Source organism: Pogona vitticeps, chromosome 3 (genome assembly GCF_051106095.1).
Source record: "Pogona vitticeps strain Pit_001003342236 chromosome 3, PviZW2.1, whole genome shotgun sequence".
Lineage (NCBI taxonomy): Eukaryota > Metazoa > Chordata > Lepidosauria > Squamata > Agamidae > Pogona > Pogona vitticeps.
The window spans coordinates 43,374,235-43,395,078 of NC_135785.1; the positions used below are offsets into that span (position 1 = coordinate 43,374,235).

The following is a 20,844-nucleotide window of genomic DNA, read 5'->3' on the forward strand; positions in this document are numbered from 1 at the left end:
AACAAGATATTGGCATCATAGTTATTTTAGCCTGCCCTTTTGTGGATTATCCTGTACTTCCTCACGTGCATGAAGTACAATATTTGATGTCTATATGCTGTGCACCTATGCTGAGTTTTGTCTTTTTCTAGCTTCTATACTAGATGCCACACTTCCATGTGTGATCTGATTATACATGTTTTGGTGAGGACATGACATTACTCACTGGGCACAAAGGAGGCCAATTTCAAGCCACAGTTGAGGAGCCCAGTTGACAGTTGCACCTTAGGTAACCATGATCTAACTAAAATATCAAGGCAAAGACTAAAGATTTTGCCATGTGCATTAGTAACACTGTTGAAAGAAGATATTAGACAGCATTGCAGCAACTGTCCTACAAACAAATGATTGTTTTAGCATTTGAAATCTATAAAGTTGCTGAGAAAATGCACTCACAGTGTGGCATTCAGACATTAAAAAAGACTTTTCCCAAGGATGCTGAGAACTAGTTCTGTTTCTTTTGTTGTGGAAGCTGGCCAGGCATAGTGCTGGTCGGTTTGCCTCTATGAACACATTACCTCTCCTGCCTCCCCAGTTTTCAACAGTAACAACAAGCCATATTCAGTTTTTTAAATGAATGTTGTTGTTAAGTCGTTAAGTCATGTCCGATTCTTCGTGACCCCATGGACCAGAGCACGCCAGGCCCTCCTGTCTGCCACTGCCTCCCGGAGCTGGGCCAAATTCATGTTGGTAGCTTCGATGACACTGTCCAACCATCTCGTCCTCTGTCGTCCCCTTCTCCTCTTGCCTTCTCACTTTCCCAACATCAGGGGCTTTTCCAGGGTGTCTTCTCTTCTCATGAGATTACCAACATATTGAAGCCTCGGCTTCAGGATCTGTCCTTCCAATGAGCACTCAGGGTTGATTTAAATGCATGCTTTCTCATAAAATTGATGATAGGTATACATCTGATATTGTAGATATATCTGTGGCATTTACAAAACTGGAGTGGCAGGAGAAGAGCAGATCATGTACATGCAATATTCAGAATTTGGAGAAAGCAGTTCATAGCACTGGGGCATGTTACAGAAAGAACAATGAGATCATACAATCAGGGTTATATGTAGTATATGTGCTACAAGTGCAGATTTGTTTCTCTGTAAGCTATATGCCCTTGGCTTTTAGACATTCTCATTACCTTATGAGAAAACGTAATTCAGACAAAAGATCAGCTCTTGTGTACACATCCACTGTAAAGCTTGTTTTGGAAGAATTCCTGAGGTTTGCACTGTGTTAAACATATATACTTTCATCCTGGTTCAGAAGTAATATTAAGATGGATCCATGCACCAATGCTAAGGCAACTTAGAGCTTCTTTGCCTTTCAGGATGTTGATTTGAATCATTTCCGAATTGGCAAGATCGAGGGGTTTGAGGTGCTCAAGAAAGTGAAGGTGAGATGCAAACAGCAACTCTGTTGGATCATTTTGTTCAAGAGAAGAGCCTTAAGCATCCCTCCCCTAGTATCTGCTCAGTACTAATAATACACTCTTGTCCAACAGCAGCTGATTTTAGTCTTTGAAAAAGGCATTACTATGCGATCTCACCTCATTTGTAATTTGGTCCTCTATATCCTCAGCTCCAAAATGCAGAGGTGGGCTGTAATGGAAATGCTTATCTCTTCTCTGGGTGCGAGATAGACTGGTAACAGCATCACAACAATTGTGCTGTTGTTTGTCCCAGTAAAAATGCACAGTAAGACAGCCTGGCTGCTGCAGAAGCCTATTTGTTGGGGGCAGTGGTGGTTAAGAGTGCTCAACAAAGATGATATATTAATTTTTGATACTATTTTACATGCACACTGCTTGAGAACGGGACTTATGTGTCTTTGTTTTTTCATCTCTGTTTATCTTCTCTCCACCTAACAGACTCTCTGCCTCCGTCAGAACTTGATTAAGCGTATTGAGAACCTGGAACAGTTACAGACTCTGAAAGAGCTAGATCTCTATGACAATCAGATTCGAAAGATTGAGAACCTGGAGGCCTTGACAGGTCTGGAGTAAGTATCTGGACAGGAAACAAAGAGACCATTTTAGCTGTTAGTGAAGACATATCTAGTTTTTCATTAAAGCATTGTAATGTACAAACTCCAAATATATACTGTTAGTATGTGTCAAAAGTGAACGTTTTCTTCTGTTCAAGATTGCATTCCTTCTCACATTATTAAAAGGAAAGGACAGGCTGGTGGGTTGAAGCAGTGAATGATGCCTCTTCCCTGTTTCCACTGCTCCTTCTGACTCTCCCTCTCTCTGTCCTTCCCTTGCCACCTTCTGGGCCAGAACTTGAACTGGTCACTTGCAACAAACTTTTGAAATTCAGCAGAGGAATACAGGAGCTCAGATCATAGATGGCAGGATCTCCAGCTCTGCTGTACATGTCTACTCAGAAGGAAGTCCTGCTAAGTTCAGAGGACGTTTTCCTAACAGAATAAATTGTAGCAGGGATGAGGAACCTTTGGTTGCCAGATGTTTTTGAACATCAATCCTGGAAGGCCTAGATAGGATAGTTAAAGATAAGGGATTGAGGGAATTGTAACCCAAAACATCTAGATAGCCAAGCGTTCCCCACCTCTGAGCCGTTGGATTGCAGCCTATACATACAGAGAGAGAGAGAGAGAGACTGAGACTGGTGCAGTGGATTAAGTTGTAGATTGAGATTAGGGAGACTACCACTAAACAATGAAAAAGATAATTGAATAAGCTTAAGCTAACAAAGGAGATGTTGGACTAGCCCATTTCTGAAGCCAGCTACATATACTTAGCCACATATACTCTCAGAGGCTACATGCAGCTCCTTAGGGGACCAACTGCAATCCTCAGTGCCCCAGGATGGGCTCCCAACGCACTGACATCCCCCAAAAGGTAAAGTATATTTTGCAAAACAAAATATTTTTTTGTCCAAAAATTTCCTGTGTTCTCAGTAGCGGTCCCCAACCTTTTTAGCCCCACAGACCAGCTGGGGAAGGTGCCCCCCACGCTTGTGTGCATGCATGAAGGTGCATGTGTGCTCATGTGCATGCGCAAAGGGTGGCACAGCACTTGTGTGGGTGCAGTTGTGCGCATGCGCAAAGGGCGGTGCAGCGCTTGTGGGTAATCATATGCAAACGGGCTGTGCAGGGGGAGTGCGTGCAGGGGGGGGAGGTCTCTCTCTGCGGCCCGATCCGGCTCAGGCCACAGACTGGTACCAGGCCATGGACTTTGGTTGGGGACCCCTGCTCTAGAGAGTGTAGGAACAATTTTGTCATGTTTTGAGGTCTTCCTCAGCACTGTGTGGCCCCTGCACCCCAAAAATATTTTGAATTTTTAAAGGTTGGACACTAGAGGGCAGTTTTTTTAACGAAAAAAAGTGGCCGTCCAAGGTCAAAGGATTGGCAAATGTGGCTGCCAGACTCCTGGAGCTTGCCCACCCCAGTTTGTTAGAAAGAGTCATCATGAAGATAAAATGGGAAACAGCTGCATGTATGGTGCTTCCAACCTCTTGGAGAAAGAAAGATAGAGTAGAAATATGATGGAGTGTATTCTGTTTTTGCTACCATTTATTTAACTTCCTATGTTTTCTCTTAGGGTCCTGGATATTTCATTTAACATATTACGGCACATTGAAGGGCTGGATCAGCTCACGCAGTTAAAGAAACTCTTCTTGGTCAACAATAAAATCAGCAAAATTGAGAACCTAAGCAACTTACAGCAATTGCAAATGTTGGAACTCGGATCTAATCGAATCAGGGTGAGTATTTACTTCTAATGGTTGGTGAGGATCCTTTCTGGATGGAACTAAGAAGCCAATCCTATCATACAAGAAGGGAAGGAATGCTAATCTTAATGTTACAGCTCTACTGCAATTATCATTATATGACATACATAACATTTAAACTGAATCCAAACAGCACAGGAAGTGTGTGTATCCATATAGCATCCAAGCCATTTCCTCAGCTAATCCTATGATTCCTAGGGAAAATATGTTATTTCTCTTTCTGAGTGTGAGAATGTGACTACACAACAGGAAAAATGCAAATAGATATGCTGTGAAATTGTACCTGGGAAGTTAGGTTTCCCTGGGTTAATTTGTTTCTGCTGAGAGCACAAGAGTCAGCAGATAGAGGGGAGGAAATTGGCACTCAGACTTGTTTGCAGTTTGTAAAGAGATTTGCAGGAAGCACAGAGCAGAGCCAACTTAATAAGCTGAAAACAAGGCGGATTTTTAAGTTTCTCCTCAACCTCTGCTGACTCCTCACTCTTTTTCCTTTGGTCATCTAGCTGTTCTACTGCTAGATTAGCAAGCCCTTAAAGAAAAAAGAAAAACACATGAGAAAGGAAGAGGAAAACAAGCAGGCCAGGGTACCAGGAAAGGATTCAAATCGCAGCCAGTTTTTCCACTCCTTTGCAATGGCTTGAAATAGAATGGCTACAGATTTCTTGATTTTTGGCTCAAGCAATCACACACTCTGAACTGATGCAAATGTTTCAAAAAAAAAAGTAGAAGTCTTAATGGTTGTGGTTGTGATGGTGAAAGAATAGGTTAGAGGGGGGAATATGTAGGCTGATTCACATTGACTTAATATCGTGTACTCAATGAATACTAATGTGAATCTGAATATCCCCCTTCCATAGCATTTCCCACATTATTTGTCAGTACAGTCATTCCCCTAACTCAAAGAAATAGCAAGTTAAAACATGAGAGGCAAATACGTTATGGCTACCATATGGTTCTTCCAAGCGACCCATAGAAGAACTTTTGCAATACATTACAGCCAGCAGTACTTGGCTTTGCTTTGGCTGGAAGTATATTCATTCCAAACTCCCAGCCTTGTACTCTCTCTCTCATTTTCCCCCAAATCCAATGTTTCTTTTACCCACCCACCAATATTCACTCACTGTGGTACTGAACCCAGCACTCACCCAAGTACCCATATTCACAGGAGCTCCCTATTCAGGGCAGAATCCTCCATTTTCCTTCCCACTCACACAACAGATCATTGCACAAGTGGATGGACAGTTTCTAGGCTTGCACAAGGAGATATTATTCCATACTTTGTTGCACAAATCTGGAAACTGTCATATCACTCCTGCAACAGACCATTGTGTAAGCAAAAGGAATGATGAGAGTTCTGCCATTAGAAGTTTGGGAATAGTGATTTCACAGTTACATCTATCCAATTGTCATTCAAAGAACAGTATTTTCAATCTGTGTTTGCAGGTGGTTGGGTTTTTTTTTACATCATAGTGTATCATCACGCAAGTCAGTGTTTTGAGATTATAATATATCTTGTGTGGGAGAATAAAATGAAGATGATTGCTAGCTTAGAAGGCAACTGATGAACTACTTCGTTCATAACTAGAGGGAAATGATCTCATAGTTGCTGTCAATTTGATGGTGAATGGAAGAGTCCACCAGTAGCTGTGATTGTGCTATTAAAAACTAATTCTCAGTGATCCCAGATGGGGATTTGAGGGAACAGTTTTTAAGATACAACCAACCAAGTTATTTAATTTTGGAAGTGGATTGAACTCTGTGGAGGAAAAAATGTTTTTCTAGCTTTTTCCATTTTGGAGATCTTTTGGGAACAAAAGGAACCAAATAGACTTTCAAAAAGTGTTTTAGAGTACTAAAGGAAAAAAAAGTCTTGTAGACATGCATGATGCTTAACAACATTGATTTGAAGGCATATAGCAGCAACAGGATATGTGATGATTTGGGGGCAAAAAGGCCAAAAGTCATAAACATTCGGCGAATGGATAAGCAACAAGACGTGGAAGCTCAGAAGTGGAATTTGTTGTTTAAATCCTATCTGTTCAAGATAAAAGATTTGAAGTAAAAATATAAGAAACAAGTCAAATAAAAATATTCAGAAAATCCAAGCAGTGTAGTCTTTATGTCACATTCAGAAAGAAGGCTTGGAGATGTAGCTTGAACAGTCTTAATTTTGAGTCGTAGTTAGCATACTCTCTATCTGTCTGTTTGCATAATTACCTGTTTTGGAATATCCACAACCTGTAGTTGCTGCTTTTTCTCTTGGCATAGTGCTCACCATCTCACCATCTCCAAAACCTGTTGTAATGTAGTCTCCCAAGCAGCAATGACTCATTCCTCCAGCTAGCTTCATGTGGATTCTTTGTGTGTTGAATTATTAGTACAGGCATGTTCTGCTAATGGAATTCAGGATGTTCTAGATGAGGTGCCCTTGTGATTTTGTCTCTTGAGGCAACTTCTTTACAAAGCCTTCTCAAGTGGCAAGACTTCAAACTTGAAATGTGAACACATTTTTCTGCTCCAACAGTTTCATATAGCTCAGCTGCATATTCTCTAATTTGGTTTGATTGGTCAATCCAAACTAGAAATGATATGTAAGATAGCGGCTGAAATTTAGTGGTAAGTTGGAACTAGAGTAGGCCCATTGAATGGATGGGGATTTGGTGAGTCAGCCAAGTTTTGTTGATTCAATGGGCCTGCTTTATTTGTGACTTATAATTGGATTTCAGCCAGCATCTGATCTAAATAATCTCATGGGTGGTTTAAATAGGCAGTTTGCTGTCTTTTTTTCTGTCTTCATTGGTAAACATTGAAAATTGGGGAACATGATTGCTTTGGTCATTTTACAGGCAATTCAAAATATTGATACACTAACTAATCTGGACAGCCTATTTTTGGGAAAGAATAAAATCACCAAGCTGCAGAACCTGGATGCCCTGACGAACTTGACAGTACTTAGCATACAGGTACCAGTCCTGGACTTCCTATGTTACTTATTCATGAGGTCATCATTTAACTTGTGTATTTGCCTCCATTATATAAGCTTTGCAGCAATTGTAATTTAGACCTTTTGAAAGTATAATTACAAAGTGGTAGTTTTAATATTGGTATGTTTGATCATGTTTAAATATTGTAATTTATTGTGATTTTCATTGTGTGTCTTGGATCCCTTTTTGGGAAAATAGGATAGAAATAAAGTAGACACATAATATCCACCTTTGATAGCAGTGGAAACGGCTTCCTAATAGCTTGTTGAATAAGGTGATGTCACCTTTCTAAACAACATTCAGAATCCTGGTAATGAATAAGATCCCCTCAAATTGTATGAGAACCAAGGCCCTTTTGCCTCGTGGAGTGCAAAAACCTTATGTGGCTTTTTCTGCTTTAATAGAAACGTAATAGTACTGATCAGAAGGGAAACTACTGCATCCCCCTTTACTTATTCAGATTTTAGATTATCTGTGACTGATGCTTCAGTGAAACTGACCAGGAAAAACATGTGCCCAATCCAGTTCTGGTTCTTATATTATTTTTGAAGCGCATAGATGATTAGAGTTGTGCTGACTTGTAGAAGTGTCAGATGTAAACCAAAATGTTTCTTGAATGTTTGGCTTAATGTGCGGATGCCCAGAATGATTTCTGTAGGAATGTGTCCTCTGCATGGGTTTTACAGAAATATATGTCCTCTGAATCATATGTAACATTCTTCCCCAAAAAATCTCATTCTTTCACTTCAACCTGTTCTTGGTTTTTTGTTTTTTTAATTATTATTATCACTCTAGAGCAATCGGTTGACCAAGATTGAAGGCCTGCAGAACCTGGTGAACCTGCGGGAACTGTATCTTAGCCATAATGGCATAGAAGTCATTGAGGGCCTGGAAAACAATGTGAGATGCTTTTTATTTTTTAATCAGTTATTTAGCACTGTCTGCCTGTGTTGTACTTGCAAGAAAATGATTGCACATGTTTCTGCCCCAAGAGCGATGTATTCTGGGAGGGAATAGAATCAGAGAAAATCCTGAGACTCTCTTGTAGTATTGATTTTTTCCCCCAGATATTTTCTAATTCAAGATTTTGTGGAAAACCAACATTACTGCTGGTGGTGACATCAATGGCTTAGGATATTATTTATGTGCTTAACAACAAGCATGCATTCTCCAGTTTTAGATTGGAGAGGAATATGCTTTTTTTCTTACCGGTCAAATGCATATCATTGAAATCATTGGATGGTCAAACCATATTATAGATTCAGAGCCTTAAAGAATCATCTAGGTGATTATAAACTGCGCAGTCAAGGCCAGAGAAGGGCAACTGGAATGTTTATTGGATTATAGCACCCATAATTGCTCCCCACTGGCCATGCAGTCTAGGCCTTGTGGGAGTTTTAGGCCAAAAGCAAGAACTGCCCAACCCTGATCTAGGCAGAATGCATCAGATTGGCAACGTTGGTTCTGGGGAAGTTTGCAATGAAAACAACTGTCTGCAAGTAAATGAATGAAATGATCATGTGACACTTCTAACATGGGAAGAGAGAGAACATAACACAAGAATTCTCCATCCTTTCTGAAATACTCATATTCCTGTAAGAACAATTTGTTAAGGTGGAGAACCTTTCTGATCTCTTGAAGCATGTTTTCATTTTAAACTTCAATATTTCCTGTGTAAATACTTCTTGACTATAATCCTTCTCCTCTGGTAGAAAATTTTAAACTTTGTTCATCATAATTTGAAAATATCCCATTTCTTTTGGTTCAGTTCCCTTTTCCCCTGTGTCTGGAGGACATTTCATAATAGAGATGTACCACTCAGACTCCTGGAATTCAGCCTGCAGAATTCTATATTCTGAGAATTCCATGTAACAGACCCACACTTACAGACACCTAAATTTCACTCAGCTAGCTTGAAAGCTTCATGGCCTAGTTCTGGCCTAGCTTCATGTCAAAAAAGAATGTTGCCCCAGTGCCCAGCTAGCACTAGGACATCTTCCTTTTTTTTTAAACAGGAAACTAGGCTGCAGCTAGTTCATGAAGCATTTCTCCAGATGAATGAAATTTAGGTGTCTGTAGTTGTGGGTCTGTCAGATGGTGTGGGGAAATCCCCAGGGAACCCTGCTTGGAAGCCAGTCCAAGCAGCAGTTGCATGAAAACCAGGGAGAGATCTCTGATAAATGAAGACAGACTACAGTCTTTAGGTATGATGCATGTCACCGGTGAAGAAGATGTCTGCCTGTAAAATGTCTCTAAAATGTCTACCTTCTTCTCCGGAGGCATGTCTTTTTTTATTAAGTACCATCATTTACATAAAGAGAAGAGCCAAAGAGGGTTGAGAAACTTACCTTGTCTACACATTCCACACATGCGCAGAGAATCATAGAACAATGCATCTTTATACTACAATAGCTTGATTATGCTAAACACCCGTGATGTATCCCTTAATAGCGACAAGATGGAACTTTAGACTAAAACTTCCCACATTCCCTCCATTTTTATTTCATTTTGGATGAGCAAGTTGCTGCCAATAAGACTCCTGATGGTTTCTGAGTCCATGGAACCTCTTCATTGACGGAGGGCAACAGCCATGTCATCTCAACCTGTATATCGTGCATCAGCCTCATCATAAAAATCCTCACCTACTCTAGAAAGTAACACATGATATTAGAATTGATACAATTGCTTAGCAGATAAAGACACTGATTGTACAGATGTTTGTCATCACTTAGTGAAAACAATAATCAATGAAGGAATACACTGTATAAAACATAGTATAACTTCCCACAAGATGGAGCTCCTAGAAAGGAGGGTTGGAGTCTGAAAAAATCTGTATGGCACATCCCTGTGTCATAATTACATAGAGTAGACTGTTTCACCCTGGCACCCCTCATATCAATTAGACTAAAAGTGCCATCATCCCCCCCCCCCCCCGTAGTGATAATGGGAGTGGTGATATATTCGCTTCTGGAGAGCATCAGGTTGGGAATGCTAGTTTTGGCTGAAGCCCAAATTACAACCAAATCCACTGTATCAGACGGAATTGTATGAGGTCCAGGTTGAAGTACTGTAGAATGACCAGATTCCCTTCTGGACAAAGCAGATTTACATATAAGTTCAGCTCCAGGGTAGACTATATGAGCTGCAGCACAAATCACTGAAGTTTATTAGATTTTTTTAAAAAGCAAAACTTAAAGGGGCCTGGTAGACAAAACTGGCTGTCTGAGCTTTGGCAGGTTTACCTGCGTCCATCAATGTGGCCTGTTGTATCACCAGATTTAGTTTATGTCAATATAAAAACTAAAATGGTATCACTGTTTTGGTTTTTTAGTGAATATCAATGGGGGCCAGGTGATCCAGATTTTAAAACCGAGTTATATCTAGGACATAAATCAAATTTGGTAGGGCAGAAATTGCTCCAGGTTGAATCAAGATACATTGTGAAGTTCTGAATTGGCATCTAAACTGAACCCGGGGATCTGTGCACCACTCAGTTTCAGTCACATTTGGTTATATCAAGCAATATTGAGGGAGTCCAAATCTATTGATATTATATTGAGAGATTAATTGTATTTTCTGATGTGGAGTTTGCTGAGTGAATTGTACCCTCTAAATAATGTAGAGCATGGCTTCTTGCCTTGCTGTCTGGTTCACATCAGTCTACTAGTTAAGTTAGGTGAAGGTAAAGGTTCCCCATGACATTTAGTCCAGTTGTGTCCGACTCCAGGGGGTGATGCTCATCCCCGTCTCCAAGCCACAGAGCCAGCGTTTCTCTGAAGACAGTTTCCGTGGTCATGTGGCCAGCACAACTAGACACTAGTTAAGTTAGTTGCAAACACGCGACGGAGTGAGCGCCCGTTGCTTGTCCCAGCTCCCGCCAACCTAGCGGTTCGAAAGCATGCAAATGCGAGTAGATAAATAGGTACCATCTCGGTGGGAAGGTAAACAGCGTTCCGTGTCTAAATCACACTGGCCATGTGACCACGGAAAGATTGTCTTCGGACAAACGCTGGCTCTATGGCTTGAAGAGCGGGATGAGTGCCGCCCCCTAGAGTCAGACACGACTGGACAAAAATTGTCAAGGGGAACCTTTACCTTTACCTTTATGGCTTCTTGCCTTGCTGTCTGGTTCACATCAGTCTACTAGTTAAGTTAGGTGAAGGTAAAGGTTCCCCATGACATTTAGTCCAGTTGTGTCCGACTCTGGGGGGCGATGCTCATCCCCGTCTCCAAGCCACAGAGCCAGTGTTTCTCTGAAGACAGTTTCCGTGGTCATGTGGCCAGCACGACTAGACACTAGTTAAGTTAGTTGCAAACAAATTGAAGAAATCAAATGCTAACAATCCAGAAACTTTACAGGCTGCAGAGGGGAATACAGCTGTGTACTATATAAATGGTGTGCTACAGATATACTGTAGATATAAATGTAGATGTAGGTAGAGATAGGATAGGTAGGCATGTGGGAGGATGACTAGATATCTTACTGTGTCTCATATCTGAGTATGTTAGCTTCAAATAATGCTTAATCCAAAGATACAAAAAAATTGCAAACACAATAGAAATTGAGAGTCTAATTTTTTTATGCTTTTTTGTTTTAGAATAAACTTACAATGCTGGATATTGCAGCAAACAGGATCAAAAAGATTGAAAATATCAGCCATCTAACAGAACTCCAGGAATTTTGGGTATGTTTGAAGCTATAAGGGAAAAATAAGAGGAGGAGAAGTGTGTTTGTTTCTGAGTCAGCAGAATGGTGTGAACCCTTTAATCTTGTGCTCAGTTGCTGATGTGTGTAAGAGACCCTCCAGCCCTCTAAAATTCTGTGATGAAACTAGACATAGGCATTTTGTATTCATATCTTGGGATTTGCGGCACCATTCATCGGCTGAGCAGGAAGGCTCCCTGTTCCGCCTGCAGGCAGAAGTGGTCGGCTGTGTGGGGAGGTGGGGAAGGGCCAGCTAGGCCCCTGCCAGGACCGGTGTGCTGCTGCCAAAGAAGGACCTCTTAGGTGGAAGTGAAGATTAAGAATGAAAACCCTGTTAAATTGCTAATGTTATGACCCGCTAAGCCAAAAAGTAATACATTAAAATTAATGAATTATTTTGAACCTCCTGAGAGATACTGGTAATGGTGCAGCTGACAGAATTTATGTGTATGTTCGAATTATCTAGATGCTATAAGCAACAGGTTCTGTATTAGTCGAAGCCTCCAAAAATCTTTAAAGATAGCTCTGCATAGACACATCACAGTAATTTAGTCTAAATGTGACCAGAGGTGTATCAAGGTCCCTTATATCTACTATGTCATCATTTCCAATGGACGCATGTCCGTGTGGGTTAGAGCAGTAGGACAGTGGAACCAGTTACTTCAGGAACTGGTGAGTGCTCCAACACTGGAGGCATTCAAGAAAAACCTAGATAATCACCTGGCAATTATCCTTTGATTGTATTCCTGCATTGAGCAGGGGGTTGGACTTGATGGCCTTGTAGGCCCCTTCCAACTTCACTTTTCTATGATTCTATGATTTCTTACCCCAGCTTTCCCTTTCTATATTCCTGTGATTCGGCAGTTTTCCTTTTTGCCCATTTCCATTTCTGCATTGTCATTTCTTAGTTCGCTTTTTTTTCCCAGCCATTCTTTTGTTGGACTGAATGTCATAGGAATCTCACATGTACAGTCTATTAAAAGACAGAATTTTTCCTACCCTTGCCAGCATGGGAGACCGGTTACAACAGGCTGGGGGTGGAAAGGTCTAACATAGGCCTCCATGTTGACATGAGCAGACCTGGCTAGTGCAAAGGAGTCCATGCAGCAAACTCTTCCCATGTCTAGGAAACTGTGGCAGTGGTTAGTGGTTGAGTGTCACACTGTAGCTGCTTAGCACCTGGCCCTGGCTGCCTTGCGTTACCCTGGTGATGTGGGAAGGAGCTGCAGTGGTGTTTTTCCTACATAGCATAATGCGAGATCATGAATTCTTTTTATAAAGAGGATGGAGCAGTTTCAGTCAATGAACATTTTTCTAGGAAGATGTCCAGAAGGAGCAGAATAATCTAGATAACATTCTCACTGATCAAGTTGGCTGGAGGGTTCTGGAGGTTGCAGTCCTGGAAAATCTAGTTTTATAAATCCCATTCTGAAGAATTTATTTTGTAGAGCCCTAACCTATGAATCAACAGTCAGCATCCACATCTACACTATGAGCAAAGGGAGAGCACTGATACTGCCTGGATCAGCTCTGAACACAGTATCAAGTGTGATGTAATTTGCATATTTCTCTGCACCTATTCTATTTGTCTCTGTCTGAGTTAGGGTAATTGCATCCCATTTGCAATACACTCATCTATATCAAATATGTTACATTGTTTAACAGTGTTTAAAATACTGCTGAGGACCTTGTTTTTCCTGTGCTTCCCTCCAGATGAATGATAACCTCATTGAGTGTTGGAGTGACTTGGATGAATTGAAAGGAGCCAAGAACTTGGAAACGGTCTACTTAGAACGGAACCCCCTTCAGAAGGATCCCCAGTATCGACGCAAAATCATGCTGGCCCTGCCATCCGTCCGGCAGATTGATGCTACCTTTGTTCGGTTCTGACCCATCTCTGGTCCCTTCTTCCTTACCTTCCTTCCTCTCAGAGTGTCACCGCTGGATTTTTATCCACACCGCACCCTCTGTCTTCAGCCCATTGACACTTCCAGAGCAAACAGCCAACCAAGAGCACTGATTGCAGACCCTGCATATAATGCACACTCTTGTTGTTTTTGAATATTGCTATAATAATAATTATTATTAAATCTTAACGTATGAGATTACCTGGTTGTGACAGTATTTTTTGCCACTGACCAGTTTGGCAATATGTTCAGTGCAGCATTCTGATGCCCAAGCATCTTGTTCCTCTAAGGTGGCAATATTTACAAATTGGCAACTCCTGTCCTTTTAAAGTTGGTTTATTCCCCCTCTGTGATTGGAAGCTAGTAGTATAGCAATTGCCCAGAGCTGTCAAGCACTATCAGTGTTGTGCATTGAAATGAAACCACAAAATAGGGATGAGAATAAAGCAGCAATATGAGCTGCTTTAATGGAGAAGAGAGCCATCTTTAATTTGTGGACAGCTGAGGACAGGGAAACCATGAGTCAGGATCAAGAAATCTGCTTCCATTTTGGTGTTGTGGAATTCTAACTTCCATCAACCCTAGGCTACATGGCCAGTTGTCAGGAATGATGGTATTTCACAAAAGCTGGAAGGGTGGATTCCCTGTCCGTGCCATAAACCATTGTTTATACAGTGAACATAGAGATAAGTAGAGATAATGGAGGCTGAATTGCGTTGTTTAATACCCAGTTTAAACTTGGTTCATTGGTCATGACATAAGAGCGGGGCTATTGCCATTACTTGTCAATATTTGCACTGCAAAAGATAATTCATTGATCACTTAAGTGTACAGTATGGCTATATCCCATATGTCTCTTATTTATTTATGTAACTTATATGCCGCCCACACTACCCAAAGGTCTCCGAATAGAATATTTTACTATTCTACTTGTTTATCTGCAAACCTGCATTCCTATGAAATGCTGTCTTGCAGACAAGAAGTTGCTTTCCGTTGAAACATTGTGGCTCTCATGCAGGCCTTTTTTCCTATAGGTGCTTCTGGAAAATTTAGTAGAGAAGCTGCACTGTCAGTGTGCAAAATTTAGCTTGAACTAATGCATGTGAATGAGATCAGGGAGAAGGAGCAATCCCATTAAAGGGTTGGGCTTATCCTAATCTTGCTAGCAAGCTGTGAATAAAATGGGATGGCACACAGTATCTTTTTTAGATATAACACAGCTGAGGCTTAAATTGTTGAAAGGTCAAGATCCTTTAGTTTTGCTTATATCTGGTAGAAAGAGAATATGCTGGACCCATTTGGGGCAAGAATTTGAGGCCAGTGCTTTTTTTATCATCACCATGCCTCTTAAAGTTACTTGTTGTGAAGGTGAATTTATTTTAATAAACATTCTAGACTGTATAACATGGCAAAAGTATCTTACAATAGTTTTGTAAGCCCCCCTAGCAAAAACTCAGGAAGCCCAGGTGTTTTTTAAAAGAACTTTCTGCTCCATTCTTCTCCAAGGAAGTGTGTGCCATGAATATCATGGCTGAACAGGAATTTGAACCCAAATCTAAGAGTCCTACATTGTGCCAGTGCTTTCTTAGAAGGGCAAAAAAAACTGGAAAGTCCGTGGAATAACTCATGATGTTCTAGGGTAAAGATGGTTTAAGTCCTGAGACTGTGGCAAGGGTAGCACTGCATTATTTAATTCAGACAGGTTTTGGGCAAAGAGCAGAGTGCCTGATGGTTCTAGTGTCTCTGTTGTCTCCATAAAAGGAAACTACTCACCTTGGCCTAAACAGGGAGAAGACAGAAGGCTTGAAAAAGAGTCAGTGGAACTGGCAAAAATAAAAAGGAGATCTGTTTGGGCTTGATGAATGCATAACCCATAAAGATGATTATTTTCCTTCTGTGTTTGTCTTGGAAAAGGGATGGAGGGGAAGAGAATGAAATTACCATTCTTAACTTCAGATGTGTCATGTATTTCGGGTTCCAGTTGCTGTCAGTAACTTTCACATACATACTGGTTCAACGACAGAGTTCTCTTAAAAGGTTTTCCAGGCACCTGAAGGATGAGCACTGGGTTCGCTCAGTTGGTTTCAGAGATGATGAATTTCCCTAATGTTAGACTTTCCATCATTCTTCAATTATGATCTCATAGATTAGAACTCTCAGCAGCAGCAGGTGAGGTTTTAACAAGTCTCTATAGGGATCAATAGGTGTCTATTAATTACAATGTAATTGGGTTGCTCTTGCAGATGTCTGTGTGCAGTGCGCTGTCCCTCTGACTCTGCAGACTGAGATGGAGGGGATTCATGCTACGTCATGAGTGAGGAAGCCCTGGGCATATGTCTTGCAGTTGAGTGATTTTAGATGTGTTGTCTTGCCACAGGCTTTCTTACTTGTTTTGATAAAATCACAGTAGTTTCTCTCCCAGGTTTCCCATCCTAATACAGATTATTGTCCTGAACCTCAGGTGGGCAGTGGGATAAATGCATGAATATTTTAGGGCCTACATTTTAGGAAAGTATCAAGGATGTAATGATAAGAGATATATTAGTGTAGAATGAACTTAGCTTCCAGAGATAGATGCCCCTGCTCTATGATCTTGTCCACCCAGAAATAAGGACCACTTATCTCTATGGAAGTTTTGAAGTTGCTTAGGATTGCAATTTTAAGCACTTCCCAAGTAATTAGTTTAGGAATACATCAAAGTAACTTGTTTAACTTTTCTTAAGGGCATCAGGTCTTAACCAAGTTATTCCAGATGAGCTGTGGTTACTGGTTTTGGAGCAACACATAATGGTTCCAGTTTGGAAATGCATTTGCTTTTTAACTTAAGTTTACGTCTTATCTTTTTAATGAGCTCAAGGCAATGTACATTACTCCATCCTTTATTCTCACAACAGCTCTTGTTATAGATTGAGCTGACCAAGTTCACACAGTGAGATGGGCTGAGGGCTTGAATCTGGATCCTCCTGAGTCCCAGTTCAAATCTGTAATTACTGTGCCAGCCTTTTCTAATCCCATCTGTACTATACTGGTTGGGGTTACAAATCTAACAGCCATAATACTGGTCTTCTTCCTGCACTGCCACTTATTTTTCCTCTGATTCCTATAGCTAACACAACGTCTGCAGCTACAATTATGCCTTTTCAAGCCAAGCTTTCTCCTAATGAGATGGGTTCTAAGTACATAGGTAAACATCCAGCTGGCTGGGTAGCTCAGTGGTTTAGGTATGGTTGGGAGTTCTATTCCCCACTGTTCCTCCTGCAAATAGAGCCAGCCTGTATGGCCATGGGCAAGCTGCACAATCACAAGATTTCCCCAGAAGAAGGGAATGGTAAACTGAGTTTTCTCTACCTGGAAAATCCTGAAAATTGACGGCATATGATTGTTAAATATATAAACTATGTGTTACTGGATTTTACATTTTAAATACAATGTATGTGCCTTAGTTATATAATAAGCCTACAATATTAAGACTACAATCTAATCCACTAACCTAGGAATAAGCCCCAATTCAGTGCCATCCTAGACATGTCTATTCAGAAATAAGTCAAAGATGGCACTATAAGGAGATAATCAACATATTTCGTCCAGACCTAACACTGTTCTATATTTTCTTTAGTGACTTACTTATTAGCTGGTGGTACATGATAGTATCTTGCAGGTCAACCATGAGAAAATACTGAATCAGAGGTTGGGAACCTCCAAGCAGTTACTCTTTTGTGAGCCCCCTCAAACCCCCTCTTCCCTGAAGTAACTTGAACACTCAGGGCAAACTGTACCTCTCCAGATATTGGTGGACTGCAGTTCCCAACATCCCTCAGTGGCTAAGGCTGATCGGAGTCACAATCCTACAGTATCTTATAGGGCTACACATTGCCCCCCCCCCGGGTTTACAAGAATAAGATAATATAAACCCTTTTTTAAAAAAGTAGTTTTTAAGTGACTCTTACAGACAAGTCCAATACATATTGCTCTGTGTAAGTGTGCATAGGATCACAATCTTAAAATAAATAAATGCTGCAGCATAAAGTCTTGATGGACATGTTAGAGGAGAAAAAGAAGCAGAGTAAGAGAAGAGGTACCTACTGTAGCTAATAGTAGTTACTTCCTCTTCTTTCTAGCCTTTCCTTCACATTGCCAAAAGCGAGAGCATGCTCGAAATAGGAAGGTTATTCCTCTCCTTTTTATATACAGTGGTGCCTCGCAAGATGAAAAACCCGCAAGACAAATTGTTTTTGTGATCGCTGTGTTGCCTCGCAAGATGGATTCTTCTATGGCTGTGCTTCGCAAGACGATTTTTTCCCAAGACCAATGCCTCGTAAGATGAAAAAATGCATTCATCTTGCAAAGTTCCCATAGGAATGCATTGCAATGCATTCCTATGGGAAACCGCTTTTCGCAAGATGAAAATTTCGCAAGACAGCACTACTCGCGGAACAAATTACATTCATCTTGCGAGGCACCACCGTATACTATTTTCCCCTCCAAAGGATTAAGGAAGGCTTTCATAAAAGGTGGCTGCTTACACTTATGCATGGATCTGGATGTCTACACCCTCATATTAAACAAAGGCAAGGTCAGCTAAATACCAATTAAACTCTTGGGAACCTGCCTGCAAGTTAGAGATTCCTCCACCTTATGCATACACCCAAGTATTTGCCAAAGCAGGAATCTCGTTGAGTGCATGGTGAGTGGTGACAATTTGCTTTATTTTAAATTAACGTGAAGGCAGACAGCCAGCAGGAGAAAGAGAGAGTACAGCCTTTGTTGCTTCTTAAGGATCTGTGATATGGAGCTGCCCTCTGAAAGTCAGTCAGCAGGAAGAAGAATGATATGGATATGATAATCCCATCACTATCATCAGGTACTTTGTTTCTGTAGTATAGTATGTATAAAGTGAAATGGGGAAATGCTCAGTTATTTGGAAGGTGTGCTGTATATTAGGTTTTTTAACATTTACTTCTATCTTTGTTGCTACTTTCAAGGATCCCTGTTACTTTTGCGCTATTCATCTCAGCTGAAAACTTCCAGCACCCTGGAAATCATAAAGCCTCATCCGATTCCTTACCTTCTCTCTCTCTTGATATGTCTTTGGCTAGGGGCCCCATGCTAAAGCATCTATACAATAGCACTATAGCTGCATATGCAAAAGTGTTATGCCAGCCCGGGCACCAAAAGCTCAAGAACATGAGTTTTCCCATTAATATCACAGATAATTCATTAAGTCTGGGGTAGAAACACTTTTAAGAATCCTTCCAAAATCTCAATCACAGGATTAGTCAGATCCTAAATGCACAATTCTCCCTCACTCCCCACTGCATTATGTCCTAAAGAAAACTTTATGTGAAGAGGGACAAGTTTATTCAGTGCTCTGACTGAAAACCAGCCGATCTTCGAACGTTTGTGCATAGGAGTACAGTATTGCTGTTTTCTTCCCTTGCTTGTTTAGTGTTTCAGTTTCATATCCATTTCAACTGTCCCAGATTTCTGTGAAGAATGCAGGAACTGTGAGGTGCTGAGGATTCTGTTGGAAAAAAGGAATAAGAATTCACACTAACTGAATTTTGCAGAGAGAATATGCTTCAGGTCTCTGGGTGCTGTGCACTCCACTCTTATTTATATCTACTCACAAGTAAATCCTATTGACTTCAATGGAAATTATCCTTGGTTTTAGAAATGTCATAAAGAAATAAATGGTTTATAAGATGGCAAACCTAATCTGTATTGCTCCAGAGGAGGCGGAAGGAAATAAACCTTCTAAGCTACAAATGGTTTACAATAGTCATGAGATTAATGTTTGCACTAGATTTTATCATTTGCAAACCTAGTTCAGAATTCAAAGCCCATTCAAATTCTTTGATGTAGTTGAACTGTATTAGTTCAGGTTTGACATCAGTTTATCGCTGTGGCTTGTTCCTGACAATTTCTCAATGTGGCATCAGTGGTAGTGCTATAAGATGTCCTGCTGACTTAGATGGGAGCTCAGATGACTTTTCTTAATCTACTCATGATCCTGTCTGAAGAGCAGCTAAGGCACAAATGGCTTGTTCTGAATTTCTTTAGAAGGTGGGATACTGAGAATGGTGGCCACAATGGATGACTATACAGGTCCCTTCAATTTCAGAAATCTTGGGTGCTCGGAGGAGCTCCCCTGGCCTATCTCCTGTGAAGTGAGGGGGTCTCCAAAGCAACTAACAGGGTGCCTTGTTGAGGCAACAGTAAAAGTCCTCCGGGTTGTAGTTTCTGTTTGCAAAATTCATTGTTCCTCTGGCTCCATGTCTGAGAGGGAAGATTTATGCCCTTGGGCATCATAGTACTATTGGGAAATTTTAAACTCTGAATGTAATCTCATAAGGTATGTGATTTAACTTACTTCACTATGTGGTGAGCCAGGACTCCTTTCTTCAGAGTGCAGCCCTAGTGATTCCACAGTGTGGAACCTTTTTTCTTTCTTTATAGACCAACATTTTCTTTCTAATTTCACTGTCCAAGTCATCTCAGAAATTTCCATTTGAAGCAATTTGGGGTTAATAACCTATATAATCTTTATACTTTTCCTGGTACATTTTCTGGTTAGACAGGTTTGTACTGCTTGTTCATTCTTATCACCCAGTTTCAAAAGCAGGAAGCTATCACAGTGGCTGAAAACTACTTACATTTCCTCGTTTCTAACTCATATGGACAACCTGAATTTCAAAGTCAAGGTATTTAAAAATAATGAGAACTGAGAATTGGATATCTTGGGGTTGTTTTTTTAAGTATTGTATAATACATCCCACATTTTATCTATGTAGAAACAGGCAATATTTAGCTTACTCACTAAAAAGGACATGCCTTAGGGCATTATAGTAACTTTCTCAGTGATGGGAGCATAGATGCTGCAAAGTGAAATAGTATGTCTCAAAGGACAGAGTTCTGCTTTTGGTAGTGGTTTTGCTTAATTATTTATTTACATGACTTTTTACTTATTTTCCCATAGGTTTTCATCTGTCCCTATAAGTCATGTCATGCCCTCCAGCACTAGAGAGCTGCCCCTCCCTAGATCCTTGACTGTAGCTATAACTATATGTCGATTGGGATGGGTTTCCTTCTGCATGAACATTCTGTCTAACCGCAGTTAGATGTAATAAGCATGAATGATAAGTGGTTTGTCATTCTTGGGACTCCTCCAGGCAGAGCATTTGTTCCAATATTACTAGCATTTTCTACTGCCTCTATAGGGGTGATTATACAGACAAATTTATCTGGGATTGGGATGTCAGATATGTATTATTTTCTGTTGACTACATGACATACAAATCAGTGTGAATCAATCTAAACTCCCCACCCACCCTTGTTCATACTGTTTTTCCTCTGTTGCTTCGGCTTCTACTTTTTTGACAGCAGATACATTTTCATCAGTTCAGGTGGTGTGATCACTTGTGCTGATGCAGAAAAGAAAGAGGGGAATGTGCAGGGGT

The 20,844-nt window shown here is 40.7% G+C and overlaps 2 protein-coding genes across 6 annotated transcripts in view; both read left to right on the top strand.

The window, feature by feature from the left end:
* The window catches only part of PPP1R7 (protein phosphatase 1 regulatory subunit 7), a 28,354-nt gene extending 14,766 nt beyond the window's left edge, over window positions 1–13,588 (top strand). For 2 of the 4 annotated variants that reach the window (XM_072995909.2, XM_020786415.3), the window contains exons 4-10: window positions 1,367–1,432; window positions 1,907–2,037; window positions 3,602–3,764; window positions 6,638–6,754; window positions 7,571–7,675; window positions 11,374–11,460; window positions 13,194–13,588. In XM_072995909.2, the coding sequence (XP_072852010.1) occupies window positions 1,367–1,432; window positions 1,907–2,037; window positions 3,602–3,764; window positions 6,638–6,754; window positions 7,571–7,675; window positions 11,374–11,460; window positions 13,194–13,370 (846 nt within the window). In that variant the 3' untranslated portion in view covers window positions 13,371–13,588. The remainder of the gene's footprint in view (window positions 1–1,366; window positions 1,433–1,906; window positions 2,038–3,601; window positions 3,765–6,637; window positions 6,755–7,570; window positions 7,676–11,373; window positions 11,461–13,193) is intronic. The other 2 variants (XM_020786416.3, XM_020786417.3) reach the window with 1 other exon arrangement.
* A 4,524-nt stretch (window positions 13,589–18,112) lies between these two features.
* Window positions 18,113–20,844, top strand: part of ANO7 (anoctamin 7) — a 40,134-nt gene continuing 37,402 nt past the window's right edge. Inside the window, exons 1-2 of one of the 2 annotated variants that reach the window (XM_078389253.1) lie at window positions 18,117–18,248; window positions 19,998–20,088. The gene's annotated coding sequence lies outside the window, so the exon portion shown is untranslated. Of the gene's footprint in view, window positions 18,249–19,997; window positions 20,089–20,844 lie in introns of both variants that reach the window. The other variant, XM_020786341.3, reaches the window with a different exon arrangement.